Source organism: Sorex araneus, chromosome 6, assembly GCF_027595985.1.
Source record: "Sorex araneus isolate mSorAra2 chromosome 6, mSorAra2.pri, whole genome shotgun sequence".
Lineage (NCBI taxonomy): Eukaryota > Metazoa > Chordata > Mammalia > Eulipotyphla > Soricidae > Sorex > Sorex araneus.
This window is the reverse complement of record NC_073307.1, coordinates 168,896,707-168,910,941: the sequence shown is the minus strand read 5'-3', so window position 1 is coordinate 168,910,941 and position 14,235 is coordinate 168,896,707. Positions and strand designations below refer to the sequence as shown.

Below are 14,235 nucleotides of genomic sequence, written 5' to 3'. Positions count from 1 at the left end.
ACTGCTCATCGATTTGCTCGAGCGGGCACCAGTAACTTCTCCATTGTGAGACATGCTATTACTGTTTTTGGCATATCAAATACACCATAAGTGGTAGTTTGCCAGGCTCTGCGTGTGGGCAAGATACTCTCGGTAGCTTGCCGAGCTCTCCGAGAGGAGCAGAGGAATCAAACCCTGGTCGGCCGCATGCAAGGCGAACACCCTACCTGTTGCACTATAGCTCCAGCCCAATCACTGTCTGATAAACAAGCATATGGGGCTGGAGAAGACAGCTCATCAGGCTGAGCACATGCAAAAAAGGCCATCAACACAGTTTGGCTTCAAGGGTCCCTGAGCACAACCAGAAGCAACCCCAGAGCAGAGTTGGGAGTAGCTCCTGCTCCCAACCCTCAACACTGCCTGATGTAGACAATAAATAAATAAATAAACAAACAAACAAACCAAAATGAGTCCACATTCAGTGACTGGGACAGATTTAACAGTGTCACTGCCACACACTGCAACCTCCAAGGTCCCTGATCCTTCCAACAGCCCACTTTCACCACTTAGGGCCTTTCCTGGTACTCCCTACTCCCATAGCTGTTTCCCTGGCCTAGAGACAACACAGTGCCCAGAGAGTCACAAGTTAGCCATCATTCTCTGTACCAGTCCTGATGCCCTTTGCACAATTGGACCTATGTGGCCTGTGCAATGCTCCCTGCCAGATAAACTCTAGGGTCAATGTCACCTTCCTGGTGGGGCATATACAATTCAACAAAGGAGCAGTTGCCAGTGCCGCCAGCCTTTCGAGTTTACAGTTTTCCCAACAGCATGTATGTAAATCTCACAAATTTGAGATTTACTTATGAACAACTTCCTGTCTGTCTAAACTACTAGGACAGGGACTATATACACAGAAGGCAGATTTGCTAAGTGAAACAAACAACTCTGGCCTCTGGGTCTGGCTGGGGAACACCAAGTGCAGGGCTCCTTTCAGGCCCTTTTCTCTAGATGCCAACATCTGATCACTGCTGCTCATGTCATGGTGTCATTTCCTGCTCTCATCACACCCTTTAGAAATTCTCTGTGTTTCAGATCCAGATGTAGAACAGATCACTGTATGCCCCCCAGGCACTTCAAACATGTGTGGGAGCTGCCCCTGCCTTCACACATACCTTGCACCAACCACAGCTTTAGGACCTCCTAACCTCTTTGCTATTCTCCCACCCATGGTGCATTCCCTAGGCCCAGATCCTGTTCTCTCATTGAATTCACTCATGTTACAATAGTCGGGAAACTGAATGTCTTTTAGGACCTGAATCAACCCTAGAGGCCCCTCCTCTGCCCCATCCTTCCAGCTCCTCCCCATATACTCCAAACATCACTGGGCCCATAGACAAACCTCCAGGGATGTCCCAAGAATGATAAGAAGATCTGCCATAGGGAAGTCAGTCACATGCAGGAAGAACCTCTGTGGCAGCTGCTCCCCAAAGAACACAATGTCCGGTTTTATGACGCCAGTACAGATGGGACAGTGGGCAATCCTGTCTTGTAGCACATCGGCCTGGTGTTAACACAAAGAGAAAATGATCCCTAGGTACATCATAAAACCACTTTAAAAGGAAAAGTCAAACTTAAGACATTTTAAAGTCATTCACAAAAATTGAGAGAAGTAAAATGTACCTAACGTAACCGACTTTAGTAATTACTGACATTTGGGGGATAGGAAGATAGTACAATAGGTAAGGTACTTGTCCTACAAGTGCCTGACCCAGGCTTGATCCCTTGCTTCCCAAATAATCCCCTGAATACAGCCAGGATTAATTCCTGAGTGCAGAGCCAGGAGTAACCCAAGCATTACAGGAATGACACTGAAACTGAAAAAAAAAAATTAATGATATGTTCCAATTTTGATTCATGTTGTTCTCCTTCTCCCAAAATGTTTGGGGAAGAGACATACAAATGAATCTCAGAACCAAGCAGCTCTAGGCAGAAATGTCTCTGGATTTTTCATTAGGCCACCTTCTCTGGGCCACCCCAGATGGGGGCAGGTGGCTTCCCTTGGCCTATTCCCTGGGAAACCCAGCAGCTGCCATCTTCCAGACCTCATTGGAAAACCCAGGTACAGGCCAGCAGTGACAACACACACCAGGCCTCACTAGATAGGGGAAGAGCCGGTCCCTCTCCTTCCCCAACCCCACGAACAGCCCCCGGCTACTTATTAAACTCCTTAACAGCCATGATCCCAGAGACACACAAACGAATCTCAAATCTCAGAACTGAGCGGTTCTTGGTAGAAATCTCCCAGCCCCTAATTATTATAATTTTAGAATTCCAAAACTGTGTAGCTGCTCCTGTGGCCACACATTATATGCTACTCATAACCAGCAACACAAAACAAACTGTCTAATGTTGCCTTTTTGGCAGGTCTGAGTATTGGGGGAAAATTCCAAATAATAGTAGTGGGACTGGTGTCAAAATATTGAATGTAATCAAAGTAGAGAGAGTAATGTGGAAATTATCTGCCACACAGGCAGGCATAGGGGTGGACTGAGGGGTATACTGGGGGTTTTGGTAGTGGAAAATGTGCACTGGTAAAGGGATGGGTGTTTGAGCATTGCTTGACCAAAACTCAAACATGAAATCTTTGTAACTGTTCTCACAATGATTCACTGTCACTGTCATCCCGTTGCTCATCGATTTGTTCGAGCGGGCACCAGTAACATCTCTCATTGAGAGACTTATTGTTACTGTTTATTGGCATATCCAAAACGCACGGGTAGCTTGCCAGGCTCTGCCATGCGGGCTCTATGCTTTCGGTAGCTCGCCGGGCTCTCCGAGAGGGGCGGAGGAATCGAATTCAGGTCAGCCGCGTGAAAGGCGAAAGCCCAACCGCTGTGCTATCGCTCCAGCCATACAATAAATAATTTTTTAAAAAAAATTTGGGGAACTAAAAGTATTTGAAAGCAGATGCTGGGGCTGGAGGAATAATGTTGTGTCTTTAGAGCACTACCTTGCAAGCACATCGGCATGAGTTCCAAACCTTAGTGGCCACAGGCACCAAACAAAACCCCGGGAGCTCAGCAGTCTGTGATTCTGTATGGCAGTTATTTCCAGATAGACCACAGCCAGCTGTATGTGAGTACCAGAACAAAGGGTATGGTCCCTAGCAAGCACTTAAATGAAAAAATGTGCAGATTCCATGACCAGGAAATGCAACCCCTGGTAAGCACATGCATGAGCACCACAGCAACCCATGGCGAGCACCACAACTGTGGCCTTTGTGCCTCAATTAGTGCAAATCCTAGTAAGCACATGTGGAGGCATCATAAACCCTGATGAATACCGTGGCCCTGTGCAAATGCTGTCAAGCTACAGTCAGGCATACATGCAATCCCCGGATGGCACAACCTCAACAACAGAAACAATGAAGGAGAGGAACAGGGCACTTAAAAAGCAGATTCTGGGGGCCAGAGCGGTAGTACAGCAGCTAGGGCTTGCCTTGAGTGTGGCCAACTCAGGTTCAATTCCTGGCATCCCATATGGTCCCCAAGCTCTCCAGGAGTGATCCTTGAGCAGAGCCAGGAGTACACACTCAGGTGCACTGCTAAGCACTGCTGGATATGGCCCCCAAAACAAAACAAAACCAAAAAAAGCAGATTCTGTTCTGGACATCATGTGAGTTTCAAAAGAAAGGCATGGGCACGCATGACTCGAGCATTTGGTGGCTGAGAGCCATTCCCCTGGCCAGCCCATGGCTGAGAGATGAATGAAGGACTGGGGGAATGGAGAAACAGGGCCCTGGGTTTGTTGGTAGTTTATTTCTCTCTCCTCCCCAGTGTAGTCCAATCTCTTCCCTTACAGCACAATCATAGTCATATTTTTGGTCATAGTCCCAGTCATCATAGTTCCATCATGCTAGTCTCCTCGTAGACCTCAAAGTCCTCTCTTCTCAATCCTCATCTTTGTCTTCTCTCTCTAAATTGACCCCTCTTACCCCATACAGCATAGTTAAATAGAAATCATGAAGGGTGAGGGTACACATAGGTGGGGTTGAACATTGTGATAACAACAGAGGTAAAGCCACTCCTTCAGGGGAAGTTCTAGGAGATTAACTCAAGGACTCATCTGAGGGTTCAGCACTCCAGATTACTAGGAGATCTGCTCAAGGCTCAAGGGCAGGATTCCATCCAGGGTGTATTGCTTTATCCTTTCCTCATCTAGTAATCCATTTAAACAATCATAGTAAATTTACTTTTTATAATATTTCTAGTCATTTTGTAGGAATGCAGTAAGAACTATATTAAACTTAAAGGTCGTCTCTTCCTGGGGACATCTCTCTACATATCCCAGACTACAGTCCTCAGGCCACGCTAGTCTTTCCTAACCCCAGAAGGGCTCTTATTCAGTTACTTGTTTTTGGTTCATACTTCCTTTTGAGTTTGTTCCATGACCATGCTCTTAACTTACCATACTTCTTACAGCACTTAGCTTGTTCCCTTTCAATACCAGGGTAGCTTTCAGCTTGCCCTGGGTCCATCCAGTCCCTTCATCAGGAACCTGCTTTTGAAGTGCTAGGAACTAAGGGCAATGGAGGCTTAAGCCAAGTAGATATGGATGCCCAGTAGTAAATATTATTTTGGAGTTAATTAACTCCCATGTTACAAAGCATAGCATGAACTGTCTTCCTGTGTCTATACAAAAAGGACATTGCTAAACCATGCAAGTGACATAAAGGAAAAAGAAAAGCAATACAGAATTATTAGTGCTTAATGGAATTGGGTGTGTCTCAGAGGCACTGTTGTGGGAGTTACTCAATAAATCTAAGCTCCCTGCAGGAGGAGCAAGAACAACCCAATATTATCCAATAATATCACATGTCACTTAGCATAGGAAACGAAATGCTGATATGTGGGTGTCTATCAGAGACCTCAAGTGCTAAAGAAATTCTCAGTAGATTATAATACCCTCAGAAGGTACTCCAGGACAGCACTTCTTAACCAGGGAATTCGGGGGCGGGGGGGGGGCGGCGGCTACAGCATGAGACTGGGGTCAAGTGGTAGGACAGAGAGGCCATGGGAAGGAAACATGGTCAGAGGGGACCACGGTCTAAAAAAGGCTGAGAAACACTGCTCCAGGAATGGGCCTATATTATAGGGGGTACTAAAGGAGAAAAGTGGTTTTGCTAAAGTGAGCATGACAGTACCACAACCCCGGAAACATTCAGTTATCTTCAAGCAGGACTCACTAAAGCTGTGAATACCATCCCCATAGAGCTCCTCTTCACAGCCAAGAAGCAGCAGATGCACATCATGGTTCTTGCCCTGTCATACTTCCATCACTCAATGCCTGGACACTGAAGGAGAAACCCTGAGGAAGATGACATCTGGCTTTCTAAGACAAACATTTGCCTTCATGATAATGGGATTATTTTAGCAGTCAAAAGATCCAGGAGAGCTGCACAATACCAAGGGAGAACGAGGTTGGGACTTACTACGAAAACAAGAAGGGGAATCAGGATGCAGTGCCTTTTCCTGACACAGCAGCCACTGATATGGCACATCCCCATCTCTCAACAAAGCATCCCCAGATATCTCCCTAACGGCAGGGGGCGGGAGGGGGGTGAGGGGAACACTAACAGCGAAGTGGAAAAGAACTACTTAGACTACTGAAAGAACTACTAATGGTAAAGCACAGATCCTCACCACAGGAAATGGGCAAAGACTGTAATACTGAGGACTCAACCAGTAATCACCCCATATATATTCTCTCTAAAAAGGAACTCAAGGGCCGGAGCGATAGCACAGCGGGTAGGGCATTTGCCTTGCACGCGGCCAACCCGGGTTCGATCCCCGGCATCCCATATGGTCCCCCAAGCACCGCCAGGGGTAATTCCTGAGTGCAAAGCCAGGAGTAACCCCTGAGCATTGCTGGGTGTGACCCAAAAAGCAAAAAAAATTAAAATAAAAAATAAAATAAATAAATAAAAAGGAACTCAAGAGTAGAAATACACAGGCTGTTTAGTGAGCTCAAAGAAACAAAGGAACAGACAGCCAATAAAATACAAGATGATATAAGAATACTACAAACAGGAATGACAGAACTGAAAAACATGGTGGTTGAAATGAAAAACTCACTGGAAGGCCTCACCAGCAGAGTAACAGCTGCTGAGGACAGAATTCATGAGCTCCAAGCCTGGCACTCATTCCTTCCTTTGCCTGCCCATCGCCATCAGCCTCCCCGGTGTGGGGGAGGCAGCGTGAGACTACCGAACTCGGGTGGCGGAAGGGAGATAGAGAGTTGCTGCCCCCTTTTGTGAATACATAAATACGTGTGTATTTATGTATTTATGCATTTACAAATGCACACATAGTACATTTTGTAGAAGCAGAATGGTGAGTGGGAGGCAAATGGGTGAGGGGACATTGATGAAGGGAAGTGGACACTGGTGAAGGGAGCAGCGATTAAGCATTGCATGCCTAAAACCTAATCATGAATAACTTTGTAATTTCATGATGACTAAATAAAAAAAGTTTAAAAAAGAGAAAAGAAATGAAGGGGGCAAGAAAGATAGTATAGTGGGTAGGGTGCTTGCCATCCACATGGCTCACCCGGATTCAATCTCCACATATGGTACCCTGAGCAACGCCAGGAATAATCCCTGAACACAGAGCCAGGAGTAAGCCCCGAGCACTTTAGGGTGTGGCCCCAAAACAAAACAAGGAATAGGGACTGTGACACTGGTGAAAGATCAGGCAAACAGGTCAGTGGGACAAAGAGCTAGAAATTGAACCTGACTAATAGAGTCAACTTATCTCTAACAATCTCTCACAAAGGAATAAAAGTAATACAGTGAAGATGCTTTTTTTTTTTTTTGGTTTTTTTAACAAATGAAGCTTGGACATGTGGGTATCCATATACAAAAAAATGACTGCAAACCACATATCTATACCTTTCTCTAAAGTTAACTCAAAATGGATCACAGACCTACAGGAAAATGCAACCAACAAATTTCTAAACAATGAGGAAAAAATCTAGGGAACTCTGAGTTTAGCAGTAACCAAAAGCTGATACATGAAAGAAAAATGTATCTTAGACTTGATTTTTTAAAAGCAATTCTCCAGCAGGAGCAATAACACAGCAGATAGGGTACCTACCTTGCATAAGGCCAACTCAAATTTGTTCCCGAGACCACACAGGTTCCCCCGCCCCTGACAGAAGTGAGCTGAGTTGCAGAGACAGGAGTAAGCCCTGAGTACTGTTGGGTGTGATCCAAGCACCAAAAGAAAAAAAAAAAAAGCAAGTCTAATGCTGGCATAGGAGAGTAGGATTATATGAGTTGTTCTGTAAAGGGAACAACCTTTTAATATTACAGAAGAGTGAGAGTGATGTACAACCTGTTTCTATCATTCTCAACCAGTGGAGATGGAAATTTTTATACACCACATATCCCTATGGATGTGATCAGAGGAGAGAGAAGATGCAGGTCAACTTCATAGGGCAGGAGTGAGAAAGAAGAGTCAACAGGCACTTCTCAGCTGGAGTCCAGCACTGGTCCAGCCAGACCTGCCTCAGTCTTTTCTCCATACATCCCTCAGGCCATCATTAGGAACAGCCTGAGGAAACACAACTCTGATGTGGTACAAGAGGGCTATACCTTAAGATGACTACTTAAGTCCTGGTTTTCCTCAGGTTCCCAAAAGCACAGAGAAGAGACGAGGAAGTTAAGATGACTATAATTCTCTGCATAAATTTGTACTGAAGAAGGCATGGGAGAAACAGCCTAGTGTCACAACTCCACAAGAAAATGTCAACATGGAATCTTCCAAGGTAGACTGAGAACTCTCAGGCCTTCTCAGAATGGGGGAGGGAGGGCGAGGTAAATTCCTTTCTGCCAGAAGGCACAGTAGCCCACAGGCATACCCAACATCCTCCAACAGAAACAGTCCAGCTCCATAACTAAACCTCATCAAACTGCCAAGCCACCAAACTGTTCCAAATCTATAGCTTCAGGACCATGCGGTCATATACACAGCCATGCAACATACCTACAAATTTCCTAGTACTATCAGCCCAGTAGAATCACAGCAAATCTAACAGGAAAGGTGCATAGAAGACCACCAAGCTCAATGAGCCTAAACAATAACACAGAAGGCTCAACTAGCAGTAACCAGCACAGTAGATCCTCAGACAATGACATTAGTAAAACCATTGTGAGATATAACAACTATCACAAATTCACTCTTATTGACCTATGTTTTGATAATTCCATTTGCCTTTGTTCTGGAACAAATAATCTGAAGTAAATTTGTTTGTGCCTGCAAGAGGGCAAACAGGAATGGTGGGTGGTAAACTGGGGATATTGGTGGAGGGAAGGTCACACTTGTGGTGGGACTGAAGTTGGAACATTTAATGTCTGAAACGTATTTTCAACAACTTAGTAAATTATGTTGTTATAATAAAAACATAAAATAAAAACATCTTTAGCCTACTTCTCCCTCTAGGAGAAACTGGCAATCTTCTGAGAGTTTCCTGCCCCCATGGGACAGCCTTGCAAGCTCCCCGTGGTGTATGCATATGCAAAATCCAGTAACAAGCTGTATCTCATTCCCCTGACCCTGAAGAGCCTCCAGTGCAACATCATTAGGAGGGCCAAGTCGAAGTAGACTTGTAAGATCTCAGGGAAAGGACGAAATGAGATGTTACTGAGCCCACCCGAGAAATCGGTGATTAACGGGATAGTGATTGATTGTGATTGTGATAATAAAAACAATTTTTTAAAGGCAAGGAACATAGTTCAAAGGGTTCAGTACTATGCTTTGCATATGGGAGGTGCAGATTCCAAAGGGAATTTCATGCCCCCACCATAACACTGTCAGAAGTGATCCCTGAGCAAGATGCAGAGAGTAGCCCTGAGCACTTCTGGAAGTGGCATTCAAAACAGCAACAAAAAAAGTTTGTATTGAGAAAGTCTAGGGGACTGGAGGATAGTACAGTGGGTAAGGCATTTGCATTGCATGTGGCTTACCTGGGTTCAATCCCCAGTATCACATATGGTCCCCCAAACACTGCCAAGAGTAATTCCTGAGCGCAGAGCCAGGAGTAACCCTTGAGCATCGCTGGGTGTGACCACAAAAAAAAAAAAAAGAAAGCCTACGGCCAGAACAATACTATAGCGGGTAAGGCATTTGCCTTGCACATAGCCAACCTGATTTCAATCCCTGGTGTCCTGTATGGTTCCTCAAGCAATGCCAGGAGTAACTCCTGAACATCGCCAGGTATGGCCCCAAAACAACAACAAATAATATTCTAGCCTTTTATCCTTTTTCTGGGTTTTGGGCCACATCCAGCAGTGCTCAGGGATTACTCCTTGGTTTATGCTCCTGGTTTGCGACTAGTGGGGCGGGGCTCAGAGGACCATATGGGGTGCCAGGAATTGAACCAGGACAGCTATGTACAAAGAAAGTGCCTTATATGCTATACTATCCTTTCAGCCCCTCTACCAATTTTTTGGAAATTTTTTAAGTAAAAACAGGAGCAAAGACTATATAGGAAATAAGGCACTTGCCTTGCATGTAGCTGTTTTTGCCAACCCTGGCACCTCATATAGTCCCATGAGCATCACCAGGGCTCACTCCTAAACACAGAGCTAGGAACAATCACTGAGCACAACCAGGTGTTAGCCAACCCTCCCCCACCCCAATTAAAAACAATTTCATCTTTTTAGGATGGAGAAATAGCACAAGAGGAAAGATGTCTGCCTTGCAGGTGGCTGATCATGTTTCCAATCCCTAGTACTACATATGGCTATGGCTAGGCTCCGGAGGTCTTCGGCCGCCGGGAGCTCTGCTTGGGGCGAGGAGGGAAGCTGGAGCTCATCCCCTCCGAGGAGGCCCTGGGGAAGACAGCCAGGCGCACGGGCAAGAGACTCTCTGCGTCTCTCTCTTCTGGGAGCTTGCTTTTAAGCGTTCAGACAAGCCTCACGCATGAAGGAAACTTATAGCCTACTTCTCCCTCTGGGAGAACCTGGCAAACTACTGGGAGTTTCCTGCCCACATGGGGGAACCTCGAAAGGTCCCCGTGGTGTATTAATATGCCAAAACCAGTAACAAGCTGGGTCTCATTCCCCTGACCCTGATAGAGCCTCCTGTATGGCATCATTGGAAGGACGAGTAGACAGAGGCTTCTAAAATCTCAGGGCTTGGACGAATGGAGACGTTACTGAGACCGCTCAAGAAATTCAACGATCAATGGGATGATGATGATGATGATGATAATGAGTACTACATATGGCTTCCAGTGCAGTACCAGGGATCACTCTTGAGCACAGAGCCAGGAATAACCCTGAGCACCAATGAGTTTGGCTGTCCAAAAACAAAGATAAGATTTTATCTGTATCTAGCTTCTGTGAGAAATGTGAAACTTAAACTTCCTGTGTGGTTTGAACAGAAAGTATAGTGGGTAGGGTACCTGTCTTACAGGTTGTGACCCAATATGATCCCCAGCACCACAAAAGGTCCCCCAATCCCACCAAGAGTGATTTTGTGATCCTTAAGTGCAGAGCCCAGAGTAAGCCCTGAGCACAGCCTAGTGCAGCCCAAAACAAACACAGAAACTTAAATTTCCTTCCTATACTTCTTTTCTGAGCTCCAAGTTTTTCCTCTTCCCCTCGCCCTATCTCATCCTTAATTCCTGCAGCATCATTAAGCCTACCTCCTAGGCTTCTTTTAAGTCATCTCTCTCCACTGGTTAGCCCAGACCCTCACAAACTCTTACTCAACTGCCTGAAAAGCTGCCATATAAATGACCCCCTCCTCCCAGTAGCATTTTTTTTCAGTAATAAAAAGGAATAATAATTCAATCTTTAATGCATCCATACAATGAACACTGATTTTTTGGGGGGGTCACACCTGACGATGCACAGGGGTTACTCCTGGCTTTGCACTCAGGAATCACCCCTGGCAGTGCTCAGGGGACCATATGGGATGCTGGGAATCGAACCCGGGTCAGCCGCATGCAAGGCAAACGCCCTACCCGCTGTGCTATTGCTCCAGCCCCTGAACACTTATTTTTTAACTATAAAATAGAAGGAAATATTGACAAGACATATCATTGATAATCCATAAATACATTAACTACATTAAGAAGCCAGACGCTGATGGTTTCAGAGAGGTAGTACAACAGATAATGCACTTTCTCTGCAAACAACCATCCTGGGTTCTATCCTTGGCACCTGTGAAGCCAGACAATAAAGTTTACATATTCTAAAAGTTTACTTACATAAAATATCTGGAAAAGTCAGAAAGCAGATTGGTAGCTGCCATGAACTGGGATAGGAGGGGCAGGAAGGAATAGAATTGACTGGTCCACCATATACCATATTTTTAGAGTGATAAAAATGTCTTGCAAGGGGCTAGAGAGATAGGTGGATAGGGCATTTGCCTGGCACAAGTCTGACCTAAGTCTGATCTCTGGCAGACTTGTGCCAGGCAAATGCCCTATAAGTCACAATTTCATCTTTAAGATTCTATCCCATTTTAAGAAATACAAACTAGGGCCAGAGAGCTACCTCAACAGGTTGACTACATGCTTTACATGTGAGGGCCTACGTTTACTTCCCAGCACCAGATGGTCCCTCAGCACCACTTGGAATACCCCCCTGGCCCCACACACAAGCAGAACCAGGAGTAGCCCCAAGTATCACTGGATGTGGCTCCAAAACAAAACAAAAAGTATTTTTTAAAAACTTATTCAAACTACAGAAATATGTATAGAAAAACATAGGGGGAAACTGCTATGTAATTTTTAGTTGTAAAAATTACAAATATCAAAAACTATGCCACAAAAGAATAAATGTAATACTCTATACCTACTAAAAGAATACAGAAAGTTTTTATTCTGTTTGGTACACATCTGGCAGTGCTCAGGAGATACCCCAGATCAGCACTGCCAGGAAATCAAACCCAGACTCCCCCACATGGAAAGCCTGCACTCAAACCCATTTAAGATAGCTCTCTGGCCCAAGAGCTATACTTATTAATACAAGATCTCCAAAAATATTTTTGCTTAGTAACAGAGCAAGTTGTAAAATATTAAACTTAATGGTCCTGTCATTGAAAAATCAACAGTAACTCTGTAATAGGTGCCTGACAGCAAACCATTACAAAAGGAGGCCATGGGAAGTAAATGATGGGTAATTCCTTTTTTCCCACTGCCTCTTATTTGTTACAAGTACTTTTCCAATTTTACTTTTCCAATTTAAATAAAAAGAAAAACCATTTTCACACTATTACTCTTCTATTATCCTTCCAACCTGATGTTTACAAAACATCACCTTTTCAGATCACTCCCACTGTGAAATGCAGAAGAGACAGAACTGAGAGGATGCTGACTCACCCAAAAGTCTTGCCCTGGGAAGTTTCTTTGGCAGACCGTGCAGGTGGCAGTGGCAAAGGTTCCATGAGCTTCAACCAGCTTTGAGGCAGGGATGCCAGCCACTGAAATGTAAACCAAAACTAAGTGTTACCATCCCCAAGGTGGACACACAAGCACCCAAGTAGAACCTCTGGGCTTTACTGCCTTTGGGAGGAGCCACAGCCTCCAGAGGAAGCCTGACATCCCTGCCTCCATCACCCACAGATGATGTCTCACTGACCAAAATGAGCCCAGAGAGGAAGGCTTCGTGCTGGAGCATACCAACTAAAGCCTGACCAATTAAAGAAGGAAGGAAGGAAGGAAAAAAGGAAGGAAGAAGGAAGGAAGGAAGGAAGGAAGGAAGGAAGGAAGGAAGGAAGGAAGGAAGGAAGGAAGGAAGGAAGGAAGGAAGGAAGGAAGGAAGGAAACTATATTTACAACTTTGGAAAGTATTTTCTACTCTCCAGGCACCAACAAAAGTGAGGAAATAGTATAGATACATTTCAAAAAAATAGACAGAATAACAGATACAATGTAAAATGTCTGATAATAAGAGAATAAAAGATGTTAACTTATTATGAAAGTGATCTGTTCCTAATGTAACACCTGAAAGACTTTTGGGTAGGAGTGTGGGGGACCAACCCAGTCACAACTGAAAAGAGTTTTCACCACCCTTGTTTTCATTCTGAGTTTCATATGCCGAAACTTATAGCCAGTTGTTTTCTTGTTTTGGGGTCACATCTGGCTGTGCTCAGGGCTTACTGCCAACTCTGTGCTCAGGTATCACTCCTTGTGGGGCATAGAAGACCATATGAGATGCCAGGGATTGAACATGGGCAAGGCATATATATTAAGGTGCTGTACTATCGATACAGGCTGTTCTGGCTTTTTTTACTCAGCAGCCTACTTGAGTGGTCGCTAACTTGCTGAAAGTTAACATGCCAGCACTTGTCAGCATCCTGTATGCTAGAAAGAAACTCAAGCACACGCTTCTTCTCTAAGCCAGGAGTCAATGTGATCTGAGAATCACTGCTTGTAGCCACCATTTCTAAACATATTAAACACTGTCAATAAATCATCACACATGAAGTCTAATAGTATGGAATTACTTGCAATTACTTTGTGTGATAGATACCATGATGATGTTTTAAAAGTCTGCCTTCAAGAGATACCAACAGATGTATCCAAGCATTATTTATTAATTAATGATTAAATTTATGTTGTGATGAACTTTTTTCCAAAATAATCCCTGAGTTAAAGAGAGGACGGGCGGAGGGGAAAGATGAAACAGGGACTTTCTGTTGAAGAGGATTTAAGATTCATTATATTCTTCCCTTTATTTTTCTGTGCTAAAATATAATCCATAATAATTTTTTTAAAGAGACCATGTTGTGGTCTCTTATCATCAGAGAGATAATACAAAGGTTAAGGCACTTGCCTGCAAGTATCTCTGGCCAGAAATTTGGTTCAAATTCCCAGCACCACATTAAGACCCTCAGTACCCAGCACAACTAGGCATGATTCCTAAGCACAGAATCAGATGTGGCTCTTAAGCACCATACAATGTGATGCCACAGAAAAAAAGGGGGGGGGGTGGAGAAAAGAAAACCATAATGGAAAAAAAAAAAGCTAGAACTATAGTACAGATAGTACAGAGAGTAAGTCTTGTACATGGCTGACTGGGGTTCAATCCCCAGAACTTCATATGTTCCCCCAAGCCCTGCCAAGAATGAACCCTGAGCCCAGAGCCAGGAGTAAGTCTGGAAAACCAGAGTCTCAAAAAACAAACCAAAAAACAAAAGAAAACAAAACCCATCATCATGTTAGATCAGCGAAACTAGA

At 44.4% G+C, this 14,235-nt stretch overlaps 1 protein-coding gene across 3 annotated transcripts in view; it reads right to left on the bottom strand.

Annotated features, from left to right (window-relative positions):
• SIRT3 (sirtuin 3) overlaps positions 1-14,235 on the bottom strand; it is a 31,225-nt gene that overhangs the window by 8,430 nt on the left and 8,560 nt on the right. For 2 of the 3 annotated variants that reach the window (XM_004602890.2, XM_055141713.1), the window contains exons 4-5: positions 12,376-12,476; positions 1,382-1,543 (exon numbers count right to left, since the gene is read on the bottom strand). In XM_004602890.2, coding sequence (XP_004602947.1) covers positions 1,382-1,543; positions 12,376-12,476 — 263 coding nt within the window. The remainder of the gene's footprint in view (positions 1-1,381; positions 1,544-12,375; positions 12,477-14,235) is intronic. The other variant, XM_055141712.1, reaches the window with a different exon arrangement.